Source organism: Juglans regia, chromosome 1 (assembly GCF_001411555.2).
Source record: "Juglans regia cultivar Chandler chromosome 1, Walnut 2.0, whole genome shotgun sequence".
Taxonomy (NCBI): Eukaryota; Viridiplantae; Streptophyta; class Magnoliopsida; order Fagales; family Juglandaceae; genus Juglans; species Juglans regia.
Window position 1 is genome coordinate 5246668 of NC_049901.1, and position 21056 is coordinate 5267723.

Below are 21056 nucleotides of genomic sequence, written 5' to 3' on the forward strand. Positions count from 1 at the left end.
CAATGACATTTATCACAATATATTCGTATATAAGTGGAAGCCTCTAATTCATACAAAATTTGTAAAGGATTTAGAAAAAAAAATCAAAGCATTAGACTGTTTTCACAATTATTCTTAATTTATCTCATTTAATCATTATAATTTTTTTAAATTTTTATATAAAATAAAATAAATAATTCAATTTTTTTAAATATTAAAATAAAAATAATATTTAAAAAATATATTTTAATAATATTTTATTTAATTTTTAATTTTAATTTCAAACTATCCCTACTTATATTATATACAAAAAGTTAGAATATCAGAATGGCAGTGATTGGTAAATAAAGAAGATCAAGACAACCTTATAAAAAGATGCTAAAAAGTGCTCATATAGGGTAGGAGTACTGCTATTCGTACATTGCACCCTGAAGATCCGCTTCTACGTCTATTCCACACTGCCATGAAAATAGAAGCACTCAGCTCGAGCCTCGTGCCCTTTCTTTTCACTTATAAAAAATGAGATTTGCTGGGCATCAGCCCGTTTAAGTGTGCAGCGATTACGGCTGATGTTAATATTTTTTTATAAAAAATTTATATAATTTTTTATTATTCGTACAACTTTTATATATTATATTTTTTTAATTTTTATATTTTTTTTCTTTTATTAAATATTTAATATATAAATAATAAATAAAAAAATTAAATTAATTTAAAAAGAATAAACTCAGAAAACATTTTTAAAAAAAATTTAAAAATTTTAAAAATTTTTAAAAAATATAATGTATGGAGATTGAGAGGTTTATTTAATATATAAATAATGAATAGAAAAATTGAATTAATTTAAAAAGAATAAACTCAAAAAATATTTTTAAAAAAATATTAAAAATTTTTAAAATTTTTAAAAAATATAATGGATGGAAATTGAGAGGTTGTGTAGCATTTCTTTCCAGATTTCTTTTGTAAAACCTCAAGTACTCTTCATTTTTCCCATCAACATTCATAAGTTGTGAATTAATTTTGAGTTTAAAAAACACGTATAAATTGCTTCCTCAAAGTAGTAGTGAAACATCTGATTTTCTCAGACTCGACAACACATCAAAAGCAACTATTCCGTTAGAGTTTCTCAATGACGCAGTGTTTGCGGGAGGTACTAATCTCTCTCTCTCTCTCTCTCTGATGTATTGATGCGTGAGTTTCTTGTTGTACGTATAACGATTAATGATACATCATATATACATGGGCATGCAGCATGCATTGTAGGTACGTACGTATATAGCTTCGATCTGGAATCTTGAATCTGCATGCGTTTGGGCGTATACAATTAGGAGTACTTGAAGTATGATATTTGTTGATCATGCATGTACGTAGTTTTCTTTATAAAAACTGAACCGATCTTTTCTATATGCATCGCAGGTCTAGCTGTGAAGGAAAAACAGGCAGGCCACACTGAAGCTGCGAAAGTCATATATATGATAAAAAGGAAAATCTTCTTCAAATTTCTGTGCATGTGACATTTTCTGGGAAAGCCATGATCCTACCGATAAAGACTACTTAGTACGTAATTAATTCGTTTTCCATAGAATTCATTATTATCGCCATTATTATTGTACGGTATCATGTATATATCTCATAAGTTGCTCTAATCTGAGAGGATGATGTGGCAGAACTTTGGACTACTAATTGTACGCACCAAAGATCTGCAATCTTTTTACAACAAGGAGGAAGAAGAGAGAAAGAAAGCATAAATAGGAGTCAAAGATCAGGAAGCAGATGAATCTGGATTAATGTCACCAAAGTATAATATCCTGATCAGCTGATACAGGTTAATTTCTTCATGGCATGCAGCATGCAGAAAACCAACATCGATCAGAAGTATTAGCAGCAGATCAAAAGTTGTACGTACAGGCTGTACGTGTGAAAGAAAGTACTTTGAGTCTACGAATTAGCAGGTACAGTCCAATTTGTGGAGTCAAACATTGCCAGCAAACTCAATGGGTAAGAACTTTTTGTATTAATCATGAATTGCTTATACGAGTATTGTCGGTGGACAAAGTAGTATTGTAGGAAGATCATGGACCCATGTATTGGAAAATTTTGGAGATGCTCAAAATCTCTGAAAACAATCATCATGTATTGGAAATTTGGAAAGCATATTTTTGGGTTCCAATTTCCAAAGACAAAACTCACACTCAGAGATTTGGACTCGTACATTTTTATTAATTCCAGTGGTAAAAAGAGCTTCCGCGTGCTAGCTAGTGCAAATTGGCAACATGACATGTACCGGAGAACATGGAGCGTGTTCATTGCAAAAACATAATGCTAGCTTTTGTTACCAAGAAGCACTTGGACCACATGATCCAAAATTCACGATTGGGTTGGACCTGACTTTTTTTTTTTTAACTGTTTTTTCATTTAAGTATTTCCCTATAATTACAACAGTACTCTGATAAGCATACTGAGCTATGGCCAGGCCAGGCCAGTCAATTAGGGTCCATGTTGCTTTTGCCATAAGAAAACCCAATAAGAAATTCAACCATCATTAGTCTATTATTCTTACTTTTTGGGCCTTTTTTCAATCCATATTTAACCATAGCAGCCTTAACGTCCCTTCAAAGGGAAAGATCATTGCCGGCTGCTGGTGTCCGCTAAATTTATAATAATAATAATAATAATGCACCTGCATTTTATATAAATACTTTTAGCAGTTGGTCAGTCAAGAGTCAATTCCAAACGTATTAGTTTTTATTTGATTAAAAAAAAAATTAGGTGCTTAGTTTTACCAATTTATTTGGATTTTTTTGTTTTTAGATTTTTTTTTTTTTACAAACTTACAACGAGAGTGATCCGATTAGATCCAGCAAGCATAAAAATTACACGGTACTATAGGAAACATTCGATTTGCATCACTTTAATTTCGTGACCAATGTCTTTTAGATTTTTCCCCAAAAAAAAAAAAAATCCTGTTGTTCTCTCTGCCTCGAAACATGTACATTTTGCCTGTTGTGGTGAAGCCCAAAAAGGCAGAGACCATGTTCAATGGCAAGCCAAAACCCATGAAACCTAAGCTTGATAAATTGCATGATCAGCAGGATATATACAAGCACTCAAAGAATCTTCATATATCATAACAACGACAATCATAAATAATATTGGGACTTGTTGGTCCGGTCAAAATCAAATATGTTGTGCATTACAGCTCAAAAGCATACAATATATATATGTGCGTTGCTTGTGTCCTTTTGCTTTTACAGTTCATTGAAGGAGAAGGCAAAATAGATTCCTCCTTTCCTTGTTGGAGAGAATTTGTGGCCACCTTCATTCCTAGCTATGCTCCAATCCAAACAAAGATACAAACGTACCATCTCACTTCCTGCTTCCTAGTTGTTCGATCCGCCCATTGCGTGTATACAAGGAAATTGGTGGTGCCCTAGGAAACTGCATGAATAATAGTACCAGTTCAAGTTCCATTGACCTGATCTCCAAGTCACGAAAGGAACAGGAATTGCAGTGTCTCGAATACTCTTTCACAGACAAAACTCTCTCTATCTTCGAATCCTAACAAAAATTAAATTAAATAAAGAAATTAGAGAACATTTTAATTCAATATTTACCCACCATGTGACTCCATAAAAGATTGAGGCTTCTAGCCTCCCTAAGAGATCAAAAGCATTAATTAAAGAGGCTATTGGGATAATATCATAAATCTACTTGGTCCATTCACTATCCTTACTTATTTAGCCATCATTTAAGTGTGGTTTGAATAATGAATTAAAATGAGATGAATTGATATAACAGTTAAAAATTAAATAAATTATTATTATTTTAAAATTTAAAAAAATTAAATTATTTATTATATTTTATATAAAAATTTAATAAAATTATAATGATAAAATGAGATGAAATATTTTTTGTATTCAAACGGGACCTTACTTTTGCTGTAGATCTTCTGTACTATATGACCCCAAAGCAACTTGTGCTAAAAACAGTCTAAATAAAATACACTTTGGATCCCAAGGTATTTATTTAGAGCCATTTATATTCATATCCTTAAGGTAATGATGATCCAAAGGTTCAATAATGGCCAAAAAAGAAACAAAACAGAACCCAAAAAAAAAAAAAAAAAAAAAGGTAAGGAAAGGAAGAATCTAACATATGTTATGGAAAAGAAAAATCTCTGAACAACAACACATGGAAGCTGCAATGGGAGACAGTACAGAGCTTTTATTAAAAACTAATAACTTGTTGGTGCCTTTGTCTTGACCTTGTCTTTTATGATCCATGGCACCCTCATACACCCCAACCCCCACCACCAAAACAATACTGCTTTTTTATACCCCAACTTGTTCTCCAATTTCTCATCACCTTTTTTTTTTTTTACTCTCTAAAATTCCAATGCTAATCTGCGCCCTCCCCCCACCTACTCTGGTCCAGTTTATCGCAGATGCCTTTACGTACGTCTTCCATCAGTCGCTCAGGATAGCAACGCCCCCGTGCACGTTAGCAACCCACAATATACATCACTTTTTCATCTACTCTTTTTTTTTTTTTTTTAATCTCTCAAAAAATACCACAAAAATCGATTGTATTAATAAAATTAAAAAATTAAATATTATCCGTACATTTCGCTTCTTTCAGCTACTCTGGGATGGTAACGAGTACGGGTCGCCATGCTCTTCTCAGCAATCTATACCGAAACGTCGCCGTTATTGGCCTGAAAGAACCGGCTCCTCCGCTTCTGCCACGCCGATGAGCAGGGCTGCCACCACCACCGAGACTCCCGTTTTCGGGTAGCGTCCCGACCAATTGTTGTTGCTGTTGCTGTTGCTGCTCTTGTTGTTCTTGTTCTTGTTCTTCGTTTTGGAATCTCTTGTCCGAAACTCTATCTTCAAGCGGAGGCGAGGAAACAAACAGGTCCTTCAGCTTGTGCCGGATCCTAACCTCCTCGTTCTTCTCCTTCTTCTGCTTCTTCTTATTATCCGGCGCGCGATTGAGATCCGAACCCCTGTTGCGGAGCTCCGGGGAGTCTTCTTGGCGAGAGAAACGTCCACGCCGATCGGCGCGATTGAGGAGCATTCGGAGGGTCTTTCGGCGGCGGAGGTGGATTACAGGGCTCGCCGATGGGCTCTGAGTTGGGCTTCCGGCCACTACGGCGCACTGAGTGGCTAGGAGCTTGAATTTCTGCAAGGTAGCCATTTCTATCATGTACAAGAAAACACACATACACACACTCTCCCTCTCTCAGTGAATATCTAAGTTTGGTAGTATGTGTGGATTGGGTGTTGGTTGTTAAGGAGAGAAAGTGAGATCTGAGGGCATATGATTGGGTTTTTTATTTGGATTCGGGTTCTAATTTGTGCTTTTACTCTTTGGACTGAGGGAATTGAGCTGTGAATTGCATTTTCCACAGAGAGAGAGAGAGTAGAATGGCGTGGGGTTTAAAGGGGCCAGAAAAAAGCGAGAAGACGGAGGAGTGTTTTTGTTTTGAGTAGTGTTTTTTTTTTTTTCTTTGGGGGAATATGGAACGCTGATGCGTCTCTTCCTCTTCGGGTCAATTACGCAACCGTTCCATTCACTCAAAGCCAAATGCGTCCACGTGGCGGATGCTTGCGTCCGCTCGACCCGTTTATTACTTATTAGTTCCTTTTAAGGTTATTTGACTTTTGTTTTCTGTCTTAAATGAAAATCACCGAATATATAGATTATTTATTATTATTTTTTTTACTTTTTTTTTTGTGGGGAGCACATAATTTTTAATATTTTATGAGACCAAGAAAAAAAAAAAATAAAGTCCATTAATGGGAGAATTTAGAAAGTCAGAACTATCAATTGCTCTGTCCCAAACGAGTTTATATACCCAAATATTCTACACATAATTTATGACCATATTTTGTAGTATTTTATGAGATGAATTTGATCAAACAATTAAAAAAGAAAAAAGTGCAGTGGTCCAAAACATTTATACCACCCTACCATTATTAAAATTAAAAACATAAGTGTCAGGAATTGCAAGCCCAACCTCCGATCTCATCTAACTTTTAGCGTCAGATAAACAATGCTTGTATTTACTCTTTAAACTTATCGAAACAGTGGAAAATAAATGTACTCTATCAAAAAAAAAAAAAAAAAGAATATTTAAGCGATATAGAAAATGTATATATATATATATATATGTATAATCTAATGTAGAGTACATTTGAAAAGCTATTAGCTGAATAGATAAAGTAGATAGAAATGTACATAATTAATTGGAAGTACTCTAATGGCTAGCTGCTCCTGTATTCCCAAGGCATGGCATAACAGCACAACATTCTTCAGGCTTCAACTCTGAATTCTCAGTGCCTTGCAACTTTTAATGGGGATTTTTGGAAGCAATGAGTGGACTTTATTCAAATGGCCCAAAGTTCAACCACATTATTCGAGCAAAAATGCACACGAGACAACCTAAACCTGAACCACTTCCTAGAGTACCGAGTATATATGTCCTTCCTTGCCTGCATGTCTTGGATCATGTTGTCTTTCTTAACACCTGTGCCTGTTACCAAAAACAAAATGCAAAGAAAGATCAAGAGAAAATGAGATCTTAGAAGTTGTACCAAGTATATTATCAAAATCTTTCCAATTGATCATTTGACCAAATGCTAGGCAGACACAAAAGGACTACAGAGAAATTTTAAATGGGGTTGAAAGATTCACGAAAACAAGTTAAATCTCTTTCCTAGCCATAAATCCAAACTAAGTAAACTTCCAAGTCTCATATTGAAGCATATTATCAAAGCATGTTATTAAATTAATACACACCAAAATGAGTTAAAAATTTCGTTGTTCACAGCTCCATTTACCATGTACATTGCCCAACAAGCATCTGAAATTCCTTCACCTATCTCATATTAAGAAAAAACAAAACAAAACCAACCAATAGTGCAGATAACGAAACACTGACCCACTCATTGACACCCTACTACAGATATTCAATTACTTTTACCGTCAACTTTTTGAGTTTAAGCAAATAAAGATTACGAAATCTCAACTGCTAGAATGAGTTTGGCGTAGTAGAGATGCTAACCAATTTATCAGTCACAACCAAATCAGGTGAGAGTGGGGGAGGAAAATTCATCAAAAGTCCAACATCATCCGCACTAATATCCACCACTTCTGCTTTCTGGACTCCCATCTCTTCATTCTGGATCCTCCTCAAATCCTCCAGTACTTCATCCATGCTGGGCCGCATATCCCTATCCTGCTGCAAGCACCGAAAAGCCAGTCCTGCAACTGAGGTTGTCATCCTCCTTATGGTGTAATCCTTTTCAAACCCAAGAAATGGATCGACCAACTCATGTAATGCATGATCCTGAATCTTGCTGATAGCCATATTAGCCAAGTTTATGTTTTGTCGTTGTCTATTGGTGTCGACGGCTCGTAATGATGATATAAGCTCAATCAAGACCACTCCAAAGCTATAAACATCACTTTTGTCAGTGAGTTGGTAGCACTGGTAATACTCAGGATCAACGTAACCAGGCGTCCCTTGTGGAGCCGTCGAGATGTGGGTGACATCTGTTGGGAACAGTCGCGACAAACCAAAATCAGCCACTTTCACACAGAAATTCTCATCTAGGAGAATGTTGTTGGTTTTGACATCACGGTGTATAACATCTGACGCATGAAGGTAGGCCAATGCACCAGCTGACTCTATGGCTATGCTTAACCGAATGGGCCAAGTCAGCAAACTGGAGTTTGACCTGCTTCCATTGAGGTGATCAGCGACAGTTCCATTAGGAATGTATTCATAAACAAGGAGAAGTTCTTGGCTACTCTTTGAGGTGCACCCGTACAGGGTGACAAGATTTTGGTGCCGTAAACGAGTTAGGATTGCAACTTCAGTCTTGAACTGCTCAACACGTTTGAAATTGTTTTCATATAGGCGCTTCACTGCAACTACCCGCCCATCACGGAGCTTGCCTGGAAATGATCAAAAGAATACTTTAGGAAAAAATGACAACCATAAAAAATTGCCAATGATATAGAACACGTTATAATCCTACCATAGTAAACTTTGCCAAAGCCTCCATCTCCAAGTACTCTAGAAGAATCAAAATTGTCAGTGGCTTCTTCCAGTTCCTCATAGCTGAAGATATGAGCTCCAAAGTACGTGCTTCCCTTTTCAAGATCCGATTTTAAGAAGGGATAAGATGGGGTGCTTTGAGAAAAATTAATTGAAGGAGCAGGAACGCCTTTGGTTGAAGGAGGTGTAGACAGGTCTTTGCTTTTAGATTCATTGGCAAGTCTCTTCCTTCGTCTCATGATGGAAAAGATCCAGAAACCTAGTAAAAGGCCAACAATCCCAGCACCTCCTACGCCAAGGCCTATGGATGAAACAAGAGTTCAATTAAATTGTCTGCTTTATACGACTGACCTCAATGGAAACGTGGTATATTTCTCGAACCATAAAATATTACCTACTACCAGTGATGTGTCACTACTTTTGCTTTTGTCGTCTGAAATAGTCAAAAAGTGCAAAGATATTAGTCAAAATGAGCACAACCGCGTATTCTAGAGGAACATCATTAACCAATGTGATCGCGGACAAACATGAACATGCAAGATTGGATCTAAAGTTAGTTAATCCAGCTACTGTTCGTTGAAACTGATTTTGCTCAGATTGTAAACCAGTCTTCTCCAGTTGGTGACAACTCGAGAAAGATGAAGAGGAATTCAGACAGATATAGAGCAATATCCCAAACATGGAAAGAGAAACCGTTTTTATTCATCACTAGAGAAAAGTGGTCTCTCTCTCTCTCTCTCTCTCTCTCTCTCTAGAGAAGAAGGAGCAAAGTGGCCTCCAAAACATTAATTTCATAATTTGTAAGAACACTTTCGGCAGAGCTACATCTCGATGTTGGAAAAATCCTTTAGTCAAAGTTTCCTCCAGTATTGGTCTGTTCTACTGGAGCTCGTATCATTACAAGTAACAAAGGCACTGTGTTTCAAAGCAAAGAAAAACCACCAAGACAGCATCCATTTTAAAGCACGGGCTACATGGAACACATCAATGACTAGGACCAATAAATTCACGAGAGACTGGGCAATTCAAGTGGTCCAACGCTATTGTAAGCAGCGATCATGGACAAGAGGGGGCACCAAATGGTAGTTTTTTCGGTGTGGCTGCAAGTCTAAACAATCATTTCCGAGCAAAAACACCATAATTCTATTCCTATAGGCTATTAAAAGGATTCTATTTCCAAGGTAAAAACAATGTCGTACTAGCCTATTTAAATTAGTGATTTTGGAAATTCATGTCTATCTCAATGATTATTTCAAAGCAAAAGCTCAATTTTGTCAAGAAAAAAGCTCGAATACCTTGCGCGGGACACGGCTGATTGTCACAAAGGCAAATGGGTTGGGCCGAATCCAAATCAAACCCACATTGCCCACCGGAAACGGAAACCAGACAATTGACACACGTACTATAGTTCACATTGAAACCCTCCATCAAAACCTCCCTAAGCATGGACCGATTGTTTGTGAGCTTAGCCGCCGCCGTTTTGAGGATTTTCACTCTAACACCAACGGTGCAGCTAATAACGCTAAGGATCGGGTCGGTCGGAATTGGACCGACGAGAAAATAAGCGTCGCTGCTCGGATTCCCATCGATGCTGCAATTGAATAGATTAGAAGGCCTCCGTGTCAGATTGGAGCAACCATAGTAGATGGTGAGGTCCTCATTGACCTTACCGTAGTCAAATACATTGCGATTCAGAGTGGAATTAAAGAATTCGTGAGGGCACGTGTTGTTCCAGAGGTCGGAGCGGGCGAGGGTCATAGTTTTCTCGGTCTGGTTGAGTCGGAGGATTCGGTGACTAATCGACTCGACGGCCAACTCGGGCGAGTCGTTCTCGCAAGTGAGACGGAACTCGGGAAGGCCACAGTCGTCCCGGAGGGTGAAGGGGTAGGAGAGGTCCTTGAGGTCCCCGCAGTCAAAGGTCTGGGGGCAGTCGGAGGAGGAGGGGGCGGCAGAGACATCAGAGGGAAAGGAAGCAATGAGGGCGAAGAAAGAGAAGAGGATAAGCGGAGGGAAGGAGAAAGGGTGCATGGCGGAGGAGAGTGGAGAAGGGAAAGAGCATGATGAAGGTACGTAATGGGGGAAAATGGTCGCTGGAGTGGGCGGGAAGTAGTTGACTGCTGTGAAGGCTGCATTTAGTTGACTTGGACTCTCGGGGAATTGAGTTTTTGAATGAAAAATGGAGGCTATCCAGAACGGACCGCACCTGCCCGGAGGAAGAGACGGGAGAGTTATCGACCGTTTTTCGAGCGAGAGAGAGAGATGTATTAAATAAATTTAATAAAAAAAGGTAACTACTTGTAGAGAGAAATATTGAAAAGGTCGCTACTTGAGGCTAAATCGGTCACCAAAAATATAAAGTAGTTGAGAAATAGCAATTGGAAAAGTCAGCCAAAAAAAAAAAAAAATCTTCATTTATAGTGAGGTATTAGAGGCAAGATTTCCAACTACATCCACCAATGCCATAACTCGTTGACCAGCACTTTCTTTGTCGTTTATTCATCTGTCATTGGATATCCTATTTGAAAACCATAAAACCACGTCTTTCTAGAAGAGCTTCAATGCAATTCTACCATGAATTATTGCATTATTTTCTTCATGCATGACAATTGAAAACTACTCTTCTTCCATCAACAGTCGGTTCCTTTTAAGTTTGGTCATATTTTTTTGCTGAATTCACTCTGTTTCGAAATTCCCTTCGCCTCTATTTCCCTTCCATTAAAGTTCTTTTTCCTCTTTTTTTGGCTGTGTTGCTCTCAATTTCATACCCCTTTGTTTCAAAATAGATTATTCTATGTTTTGGTCAAATGTGTACAAACCATCTATATAAATATAATATATGTTTTTTGTGCATACTAAAAACATAAAAAAACTTTGCGTTAGTTGGTACGACAACCATGTTACGGTCCATTCTGGCAGCCATCTCTACAGTCCTTATTTGTTGCCAGTACCGTGTGAGCTTTCTTCTAACTATTACGAATTTACAATGCTGGAGAACAGAAAAAAAATACGAGCAACTAGAAAATATCAAAAGTCCTCTCAAAGGAGCCTGCCGTGTCGGAAGCATTATTCTTATCATATACTAATACCAGGCATTAAGAAAACAGACGTGGAAAAGCCTGCACAAATCAAGTTGAAAATGAAGATTTGGATGGAACCCATTGCTTGTCGTGGCAGAAAGAGATCAAGGACTTTGATGGGATCGAAGACCAATATTAGGAGTTTGAAAAAAATCATGATTTGGATTTTCAATGGGAAAAGGAGAAGTTTTAGCACCTTGAGTTGAAAACTTAGCAAGAGCATCCAAATCCAAATGGATGGAATTGGTTTGTGGTCAAGGAGGACCAGATGAAATCAGTTTTCCATTAATCCCAGTTTACTCTTTGAGCATAACACAAAATGGGCTACAGTGCCATACACTTAAATTGCTGCTATAGCCTATCCCTAAGGTGAAAAACTAGAGTTTACCTACCCCCAATAAATTTTTTCCCAAGAAGATGCTTGGCCTTACCTAATTAGTTAGATCAAAATCCTAGCTCGACTTGGTCCATCGTTGACCAGAACAAATGTTTATCCTATAATTTAAAGAAGTAGTTTCTCTGTTTTGTGGTAAGACAGAGCAATGAAAGTCATAGTAATCACGAGGGATTTGAGGTTTTTCTGTCATGAAAGTAGTCTATTATGGAACATCTTTAATCTCTGTTGTCTTTCTGAATTTTTCTACCAAACTTTTGCTAGAGCATGTCTTAACTAAACAGTAGTTGTTATGTATAAAGACCCAGCCGGCTCTATACATGTTAGTGAATTGACTTTGTGTTAGTAGTGATTGTATTTTCCTGGGATCCTTTGTGATTATTTACGTTATGTATTTGTATTAATTATTGTTGGGTCTTGACAAACTGAACTGTTATTTACTTGGAAAAAAACAAAATCATACCAAGCTACATGAAAAGTAATGCCTCCCTTGCGGTTCCTCTCAAAACAGTAGATAGTTGAAGAAGAACCACTAGACATCTGGATGTTCTGTATAGGTTGTGATCGAATAGGATGGATGCTATATATGCAAGAAAACAAATAGTTCGGAGTTTTTCCTAAATGCTTGATTTTAACCCTCTGGTTTTGAGAAAACTATGTTTTATGCACTTCGGCTGCTGAGGTGCTTTTCCTTCATTCAAGAAATTTGAAGAAGGTAACAACCAAGAAATGAATAATGGAAACTTACCTGGTGAAGTTGCTGTTGATCCGCACATGAACGGAAAAGTCCCATTTGCACAGTGGCAAGCAAGAACATTGGTGCTTGTGTTGAATCCACACAGCCCACCGGACCTTTGGCATTCATCGCAGTTGTTATTACTTGCATGCCACTCCAACATGAATCCCCCATCAATAGCTTCAATCAGTGCCTCTTTAGTTAAACTTACAGGTGTTGCTGGTGTCACAACTGGAACTTTAACGTTGTACTTGCACGCCCCCAATAAGTCAACAATCGAGTTCGAATAGTAGTTGGTGGCCCCGGCACTACCGTTTATGGGGCAGCTAAACCGTATAGCCATCTGATCAAGCTGGTTTGGAAGATTAGGAAGGGAAGAAGATAACGAACACTCGTAGTAGAGCGTCAAGTTCACAAGACTTGAAGGATAAGAAAAGATGGAGAAATTTATGGTGGTGTTAACAATCGTAGGAGGACAAGTCGTCTTCCAGTAATCCTCTCTAGCAACCTTGAGAGTCCGCGACTCCTTAACGATTTCAAGGACTCGGTATTTGATGAACGTGATGTTGATAAGCGGGTCATCACCGCTGCAGTCCAACTCAAAACCTGGGTAGCCACAATAGTCCGGCCGATTTGATCCCCAGAAAGGATATCCGATGTCCTTAGCACTCGCACAGTCAAATGGTTCGGTGCAATTGCGGTACAGCTCATCATCATTTGCGTGCAAACATGATGGGAAGTGGATTAAGGGTATGGCTATAATCATGAAGGTCAAGGTGATGGTTGGAAAGAAGTATGGAAGCATTTTTTTTTTGTGTGTGTGTGAGAGAGAGAGAGAGATCGGAAGTAATCAGAAGTAGAAAAAGGAGAAGATGGAGATTATATGGGTTTCAATGCTGATGAAGCATAATAATAAAACTAGTGGGCGTAGACAAAGTTGAGAGCATACATTTTTCAAAGAGATGCTTCTATTGGGACGTTAGCATACACTTCCTGTCAAATCAGAATTAGGTGATCTGCCCTTAATATATCTAAAGCCATGCTTCTATTCTAATATATAGTGAAAGCTCTTAATATTTCTAAAGCGTTCCCTTCACGACATCTTGATTTTCTAGCTCTGTTTTTTAGCTTAAAAACGAGGAAGGTCTGTAACCAGTTAAAGCTTAAACCCATTACCGAGTCAAACATAGCAGCTAGTACCCCTATAAACAAAATGACTCACCTAAAATCCTTCTTTTTTTTTTGCTTTAACATAATACAACCACGGCATCTTGCATTTAGAAAAAAATACAAATTCAACAATGCAGGACACTTTTGACTCCCATTTTCCTCTTATTCCTTATTTATCCCCTTAATTATGAGTTGAGTTCAAGTGGAAAACTGCAATGAGTTTTGTTTCTAGCTAGTTCTGGGAGGGAAAGAAATGGCAAAAGTATCATCCAAGGAACTCTGGAGGAACAGGAGAAAAAACAAAATGATAAGAGTACTATTGAGCATAGGGAAATCGTTCGAGGAACTAGGAATGGAACAACTAGGAAAAGAATCTATCCACTGCTTTTATTAGGTGGAAGGAAGCTTCTCTCGACTGTCTGCTCAATGGGTCTGTTGATTTTCTACTCAAGCCTATAGCAACTGAAACTCGTGGGGGATTTTCTATACCTATGAAGTTCAATATCACTTCTTTTTGCATTTTGCCATAGAAGAATATATTGTGGCACTCAACTTAGGAAGGTGAAACGACCTTAAAGTAACAGTGTTACTGATGTAGTTTAACATAGTCTAATTTTTTTTGTTCTGCATATATATATATATATATATGGAATAAAGTTTCACATTAGAAGAAAAGCTCACACAAGTACTGAAGGTGTCAACAACAATACAACTAGGCAAACAAAAAACCTTTGAAATCCAAACAAGACAATCAGAGACCGAATATACGATATCCACGACCAGAAACAGAGTTCGAATCACCCCTAATCTGTAAAGTCAGATCTAAACATGATTATATAGTGTGGAAGCAACAAATTGTTATATCCCTTGGACCCTAGAGGGTTGTTTGTATTCAATTTTGAAAAGGACACGTGATCTAATCTAGTAGGACTGTAGAAGTGCTAGCAATGGCTCGGGTTATGACAAAAATAAAATAACTAGTGTAGAGTTAATTTATGTATTTTCAGCAAAGTTTTGCTCCAACAATCCTAATCATAAAGCCTGTCATGGACTAATTAAAATGCCAGTGGCAGTGGGGGTTCTCCTAGTAATTAGTATAGTCAACAACTCAACTAAACTCGACTGACTAAGAAAGAGATACGTTTCATGCTATCTCCCAGATTGTTTCCATCTACTGTAATACTGCCACTGCATGTATAATTGTGATACTGGTAACATCGGCCGGTAAAAACTTGATATAATTAAAACCTCAGCCTGCTGGCCGAGAAATTAGTGCATACCTGTTTCAGTTGAAGGTACCTGGGGAGATCCAGCAGGCGAGGAAGAACACGTTAAGCCAGAAGATTGATCTGGGCAATAGCAAGTAGTTCTAGTTTTACTGATCACGTCATAACCACAAACTCCCTTAGACTCAGTGCAGGCACTACAAGCTGCAGTATCTTCCTTCCATTTCACATCAAAGCCTCCTTTGATGGCTGCTTCAATTAGTGCCAGATTCTGAAGAGCACTATAAATTGAAGAAGTTAGAATACCAACAGGAAAAACCACGCTTGCAGTACATAACCCAGGGCCTTGAGCTCCAATTTGTACGATCACACCCGTATTATTAAACCCGTTAATGGCGCAAGTGGACAGTACTGGGAGAGGACAGCCATAGCTCAAGGTAATGTCACTGTAGCCAGGGCCATAATAAAAAAGGTCGGGATCTAGGGAAGTATTCTCGAGGCGTGGCGAACAAATTCCACCCCAGTAGTCCTCCCTCACAATTTTGAGGATTTTGGTACTTTCATTGACAGCCAAAACCCGGTATGTCAGGTTCTTAATTTCTATGGTGGTGATATCTTTTGCACAATTGAGCTTTAGATCTGGATGGCCACACGCATCCGGTCTGCCATCTCCCCAGAATGGATAGCCCACGTTCGTGATCTTCCCACAGTTGAACTGATTACTACAACTCGAATACCAATCATTGGCGCATAAAGACACAGGAAGCTCGACGAAAACCAAGAACTTAATGAAGAAAAGAGGAAGAAAAGCAGACTGTTTAGAAAGCCAGGACTCCATTTCTGGCTAAGAGAAGGAATGGGAAGAAAGGAAATGATATAGGCGAGCTATTCAGACTGATTGTTTGAAGGAAAACTTTGAAAATAGAGATGAGTGACATCAGTAGTTGACGAGAAAATAATGTTAGACTAGAAATGTATGTCTGGAAAGTTAAACAGAAGATCACGAACGTAGATACGGCATATATATGATTTCAATGTGATAAATTAGCTGTACTTGTGTGACTCTTGTTACTAAACCAAGGAATCCTTCCTTTCACCTCAAGATTTTTATTCTGAAAATTGTAGCATAGATCGGTAAAAATATGTTATTTAATTCGAAATAACCATCCTATAGATTGACATTCAAACACTGCAGAATATCTGCTGTTTTCCATGTGATCTATCAGAGTCCATGAACCCAAATTCCACCTACCTACGTACTCATAATTAGGACAAAAGCATTTTGATTTTCATAAACTCGATCGTCTCCATTAATCCAATTCCACGCCTACCTAATCACAGCCTCTCCATTAGAAAAAAATCTCGAGTGACGTAGAAAAAGTGGAAATACATAAATATGACCACATACATGGTGAAAGTCCTATTACGGTACTGTGAGACCTTTCGGTTTCTGGGTGAAGTTTCTCCCAGTTTGTTGACTTCTTTGTCTCTGAAAAGTGGGAGCTTAATTTCAAACCTATTCGATAGGGACGAGCGTGCGGCCTAAAACGATGAATATTTTTTTACGGTCATTACTGAATGAAATGGTCATATGTCTGGAAGGGGCAGGCAGCTAAGGATTATTCAAAATATTCCAAGATCTATTCCGCACTTTGGAAGGCTCCAAAACTCTAAACTCTATCAGACATGATCATGACGTGGTACTCCAAAGTTCTAAACTCGACTCTAAAATCATACGGCAAATTACAGCATAATATAATAAAATATGTCCAATCGAGACAAACCTAAAGTTGGACCATGAGACCACAACAATTAAACAAATGTTCTCTGTTAATTAATTTCAAATATTAGTTATTGGTTTATAGAGACCAAAATAGTGTTTAAAATGATTATAAACTTAAGTTTGGATTCAATAATCACTCCAACTCATATTATCTCGTCATTATAACTTTTTCAAATTTTTATATAAAATATAATAAACAATTTTTTCAAATCTCAAAATAATAATAATATTAAAAAAATAATATTCTAATAATATTTTATTCAACTTTTAATTTTCATCTAAAATCATCTCATCTCACTATCCAAACCTTATTTATAACCATCAATGGAGCCAAAACGTTATTTTGGGGGGCCAATTGGTATTATAATAATGATGTATTTTGCTAGTATTCAAAATTCAATGTGCACAAATTATTATCAACTTAAAAATATTATAATACAGGTTTATAATAATAAAAATATGGATTGAACTGGAACATAGTGACTTTTCCTTTTCAATCGAAAAATTAGTATATTTTGGGTTCTCTATGAAGTTTTGTGAAAAATAAGGAAAATAAATTAGTATAAGTACCTATATTCGAGGTTGAAGGGACTGAAGAATGGTTGAAGAAGTCGCATTTTATGAGTTTGAAAAGTGAAAGAAAAAAAATAAAATTGCATTTTTTCACTTTTAAAAAGTTTTAGATCCAAAGGTTATTTTAGTTTAAAGAAAATTCTGTCTACTCGTCGTCTGGTGAAAAATTAATTCGAAAATTTAAAAACATTTTATATATATACATATATATATATATATATATATATACGTGTGTGTGTGTGTAAACAATTGACATTTTGTAAGAGCTACTGATAGATATGGGGTCAACTACGAGCATGTATAAGAGTCTTGCTACGGATTCCGAATTCAGATCCAAAATTTATTTTGAAAAGAGTAAATTTTTTTGTTCTTTTTTTTTTAAGTATTTTTTTAATCATTATAAACCTTTTTTTAAAAAATAAAAAAATCACAATATTATTAAAAAATATTTTTTTAATCATTCGGTAAAAAAAAAATCCCATTTGGAAACATTTTTTGAATCCTAAATTCGAGACTCAAAACATTTCTCCATGAATAATGATGGACGCAGAATACAGACATAAATGAATGAACTAGACTTGTATGAAAACACATTTGTTCTTAGATATTATCGTACTGTTTCATTAATATTTATAAATTATTTATTATTATTTTATTACTATTCATAAATTATTTTACTTATTATATATTTAAAAATTATTTGAGATACTCTTAACATCTAAACAGAATGACAGTGTAAGATATAAAAATTGCATGGATACCAAGGCATGCAATTTCGAGTTGCATGTGGAAGGACGTGGCATGTATTGGGATAGAAAAATTCTTATCAATTATTATTTATTATTTTACACTTCACACTTTATAAAAAACTATATGTATAGAGTGTGAGAATAAATAATGGCTGATGCATAGTAAATGATATCTTGTAAGGTTGCCTCATTTATATGTCACTATCTATCCATGAAAAAGAATTCCAACACATGACTCTGTAAGTACTCGCCCTTAGCAAATATAATTCAAATCAGTGTTTTTAATTTCGTACCGGCCCAATAGCTGGTAAAGGTATCCTATGTGTTTTGTACTGGCTGGTACAAATCATATTGGTTTGTATTTCGGTCTTTAATTTTTTTTTTAAATTACAAACTTATTTTTTGACTCTCAATTCAGATTAGACTATTTATAATTTATATATATATATTTATATATAATTTATTCGTATATAGATTATTATTTTAAAATATAATATATATAATTTATTTATATATCGACTATTTTGAAATAATATATAAAACGATATCAATATTAAAATATTTTATTTTAATATTTTAATCGGTACGCTATCTAATACGATATTCAAAATATTAATCCAATGATTTATATCAGTCCCACGAGAGTAATATTTTTAATGGGTCATATTTTTTTCAAATAGCTTAATCCAATTATTTCAGATTTGTACGTCCAACACTTGTACTAATTAGCATTAATGGAAAGGCATGCTGATTATTCTACTTTCCTAAGAAGCTAGCTATATCTATGTTCCAGTGAATTTGCAAAGAAAAGCGTACCTGGATAGTGATCACTATCATGATTGCACATCGGTCTATTGGAGTTCAGGTCATAGCCACAAACTCCCATGGATTCCTTGCATTCATTACACCCAGCAGTATCTACCTTCCACCTCACGTCAAATCCGTATCTAATGGTTTCCACCAATTTCGACATACTCCATATCTCCAGTAATAAGTTATCGACACTGCGAGGTATGGGGACAACCACACTCGCATTACAATCCTTAGGCCCATGAGCTCCCAACTCCAAGTGCACAACCCCATTCACGACGTCGCAAGTGAATTCGCTGAGGAAAGGTAATAAATAAGGAGCACAGCCATAGTATAGTGTGAGATTCTGGTAACCAGGGTCGAAATCGAAAAGTGTAGGATCGAGCGTGGAATTCACATAAACTGGAGAGCATATTCCAGCCCTGTAGTCCTCTCTCGAAATCTTGAGGATTTGGGTATTGGGATCGACATATAGCACACTGTAATTAACGTTCATAATCTCTATGGTGGTAACGTTTCTCTCGCAGTTGAGCTTCAATCCAGGATAGCCACAACCACTGGGTCGGAAATCTCCCCAGAAAGGAAAATCAATATTACTGATGTTTCCGCAGCTGAACATATTTGTACAGGTCGAGTAGAAATCGTCATGGCATAGAGATAGAGGAATCTCAACGAAAACCATGATGAGTAAGATCAAAGACAAAGAAATAAGGGAAGGAGACGATGAGAGAAGCCAGGAATCCATTTTTCTAAGAGAAAAGGCTTGGGAGGATTAATGATGGTTAAACTTGTGTGCAAAGGAAAATACAGGAATTAGCAGAAATGAGTGTACATCTATAACAAGTGGGGAAGAAAACTTTGGGAAAGTGATTGGAAGACTTGAGACGTTTAGTTGACTTGATTAGATACTCAGCGCCCAACCAATTTTTGGGACGCTTAAAGGATTATTTCTTTTCAGAAAATATCTTATTTCATCTCATTTAATTATTATAATTTTTAATATAAAATAAAATAAATAATTTAACTTTTTTAAATTTTAAAATAAAAATAATATTAAAAAATATATTATAATAATACTTTATTTAATTTTTTAATTTTAATCTCAATTTATCTTATTTCATCCGTAAAAATAAACTAGATCCTGAGATCAACCAATTTTTGATTAGATATCTTAATTGTTTTATTTTTTATTTTTTATTTTTTATTTTTACTAAAGAGTTTGTCCAATCTTCCTCTTACACCCCTATTTTTATTTTGGAAGACTTGAGACGTTTTTGAGACGTTTATTTGACTTGATTAGATACCCAGCGCCCAACCAATTTTTGAGACGTTTAAGAGAGCAACCTAGCGAGCACCATCCTTCCCTCATATCTTAATTGTTTTTATTTTTTATTTTTTTTTTTTTTTTACTAAAGAGTTTGTCCATCTTCCCCTTACATCCCTACTTTTATGAAGATAACTATCAAATAAAGTTATTTGCTACGGTTTTTTTATTGGACATTTTCCCATTTGCCAAAACTTACCCAAAAGTTTGATATCATCGTTAAGAGTTAAAATGTATTTTTAAGGCGTAGAGGATAGCTTTACTTTACGATCTGTAAAAAAGTGCCCCATTGTATTTATTATTCGGATGGTGCTAGCGGGCCGCCTCCTTATAAATTTGTTGTTTTTTTTTTAACTATTTTTTTTAATATTTTTAATCATTGAGAAAAAAAATAAAAGTATATATATAATTTCATTAATAATCATTTTCTTAACTATCAAGTAAAAAATAAATAAAAAATTAAAATACATAAACGATAAGATTGAACGATAAATTTGAGGAACTCCACTAACATTTTCCTTATTATTCAAGCTATTGATCCTAATGAATTATCGAAATATGGTTAGCAACCATTTTACAATTATGATTAAATAAGTTTGTATGATTCTTTTTATCTTAAATTTTATTATTTTTAATTACACTTAATATTATATCTTTTAAATTATTACGTTAATCAATGATTTAAATAGACGGCCAAGCATTTTTCTATAATTCTTGTGTGAGGAATTCTCCCCCGGGCCTAAGTCCAAGGCCTAGTTTGGGATGAGCCGGTTTAGGAGGCTCAAGAAGAGAAGCAATCAAGTAGAGTACACTGACAAGAGGGTGACTCGCGAGACAGTCTGACACTCTTACTGGCCGACCGTTAGGGACATCCCTTAACCTTGCATCTCGATGCCCATATTGGTTAAAGAGGCGGATGTACCTGACCGAGGTCACGCCGCATTAATGGGATGGAGGAGATCATGCCAGGAAGAGGAGTCACAACGCATTTAATGCATCTGGGGCTCAGCATGCCACGATGTGCTTCCTAGAGTGTCAGAAGATAATCGCAATCAGATCTGACTGATCTTCTACGCTGTAGGTAAGTGGCAGGAGCATCCAACCACGTACGAAACAACACACCCACTGCCCCTACCACGAGGGCCAACCTAGACAAGTATAAATATCCTC

General features: G+C 36.3%; 2 protein-coding genes across 7 annotated transcripts; both read right to left on the reverse strand.

Annotated features, from left to right (window-relative positions):
• Positions 1-3141: 3141 nt before the first annotated feature.
• LOC108988022 (protein PCF11-like) lies at positions 3142-5663 on the reverse strand. The gene is made up of 2 exons (XM_018961113.2): positions 4602-5663; positions 3142-3537 (listed from the first exon to the last, which is right to left on the reverse strand). Exon 1 carries the CDS (start codon positions 5200-5202, stop codon positions 4618-4620), a length of 585 nt encoding a protein of 194 aa, XP_018816658.1. The 5' UTR covers positions 5203-5663; the 3' UTR covers positions 3142-3537; positions 4602-4617.
• A 450-nt stretch (positions 5664-6113) lies between these two features.
• LOC108988017 (LEAF RUST 10 DISEASE-RESISTANCE LOCUS RECEPTOR-LIKE PROTEIN KINASE-like 1.4) lies at positions 6114-19381 on the reverse strand. 6 transcript variants are annotated; one of them, XM_035691633.1, is made up of 5 exons: positions 14702-15821; positions 8439-8477; positions 8025-8345; positions 7046-7941; positions 6114-6514 (listed from the first exon to the last, which is right to left on the reverse strand). In XM_035691633.1, the coding sequence occupies exons 1-5, from the start codon at positions 15483-15485 to the stop codon at positions 6488-6490; spliced, it is 2067 nt and encodes a 688-aa protein (XP_035547526.1). In that variant the 5' UTR covers positions 15486-15821; the 3' UTR covers positions 6114-6487. The 6 variants fall into 6 exon arrangements, with proteins under 6 accessions (XP_035547526.1, XP_018816645.1, XP_018816647.1 ...); XM_018961100.2 differs by lacking the exon at positions 14702-15821 and adding an exon at positions 12264-13346; XM_018961102.2 differs by lacking the exon at positions 6114-6514 and having other exon boundaries at positions 6535-7941; positions 14702-15867.
• Between the last annotated feature and the right edge of the window lie 1675 nt (positions 19382-21056).

Bases quoted from the DNA above. Each gene is read 5' to 3' on its own strand.
- LOC108988022 (XM_018961113.2), bottom strand. From the start codon at position 5,202: ATGTGTGTTTTCTTGTACATGATAGAAATGGCTACCTTGCAGAAATTC.
- LOC108988017 (XM_018961099.2), bottom strand. From the start codon at position 13,056: ATGCTTCCATACTTCTTTCCAACCATCACCTTGACCTTCATGATTATA. The intron at 8,478-12,263 runs GTAAGTTTCCAT...TGACTATTTCAG, and splicing joins ATCAACAGCAACTTCACCAG to ACGACAAAAGCAAAAGTAGT. The intron at 7,942-8,024 runs GTAGGATTATAA...GATCATTTCCAG, and splicing joins CTTTGGCAAAGTTTACTATG to GCAAGCTCCGTGATGGGCGG.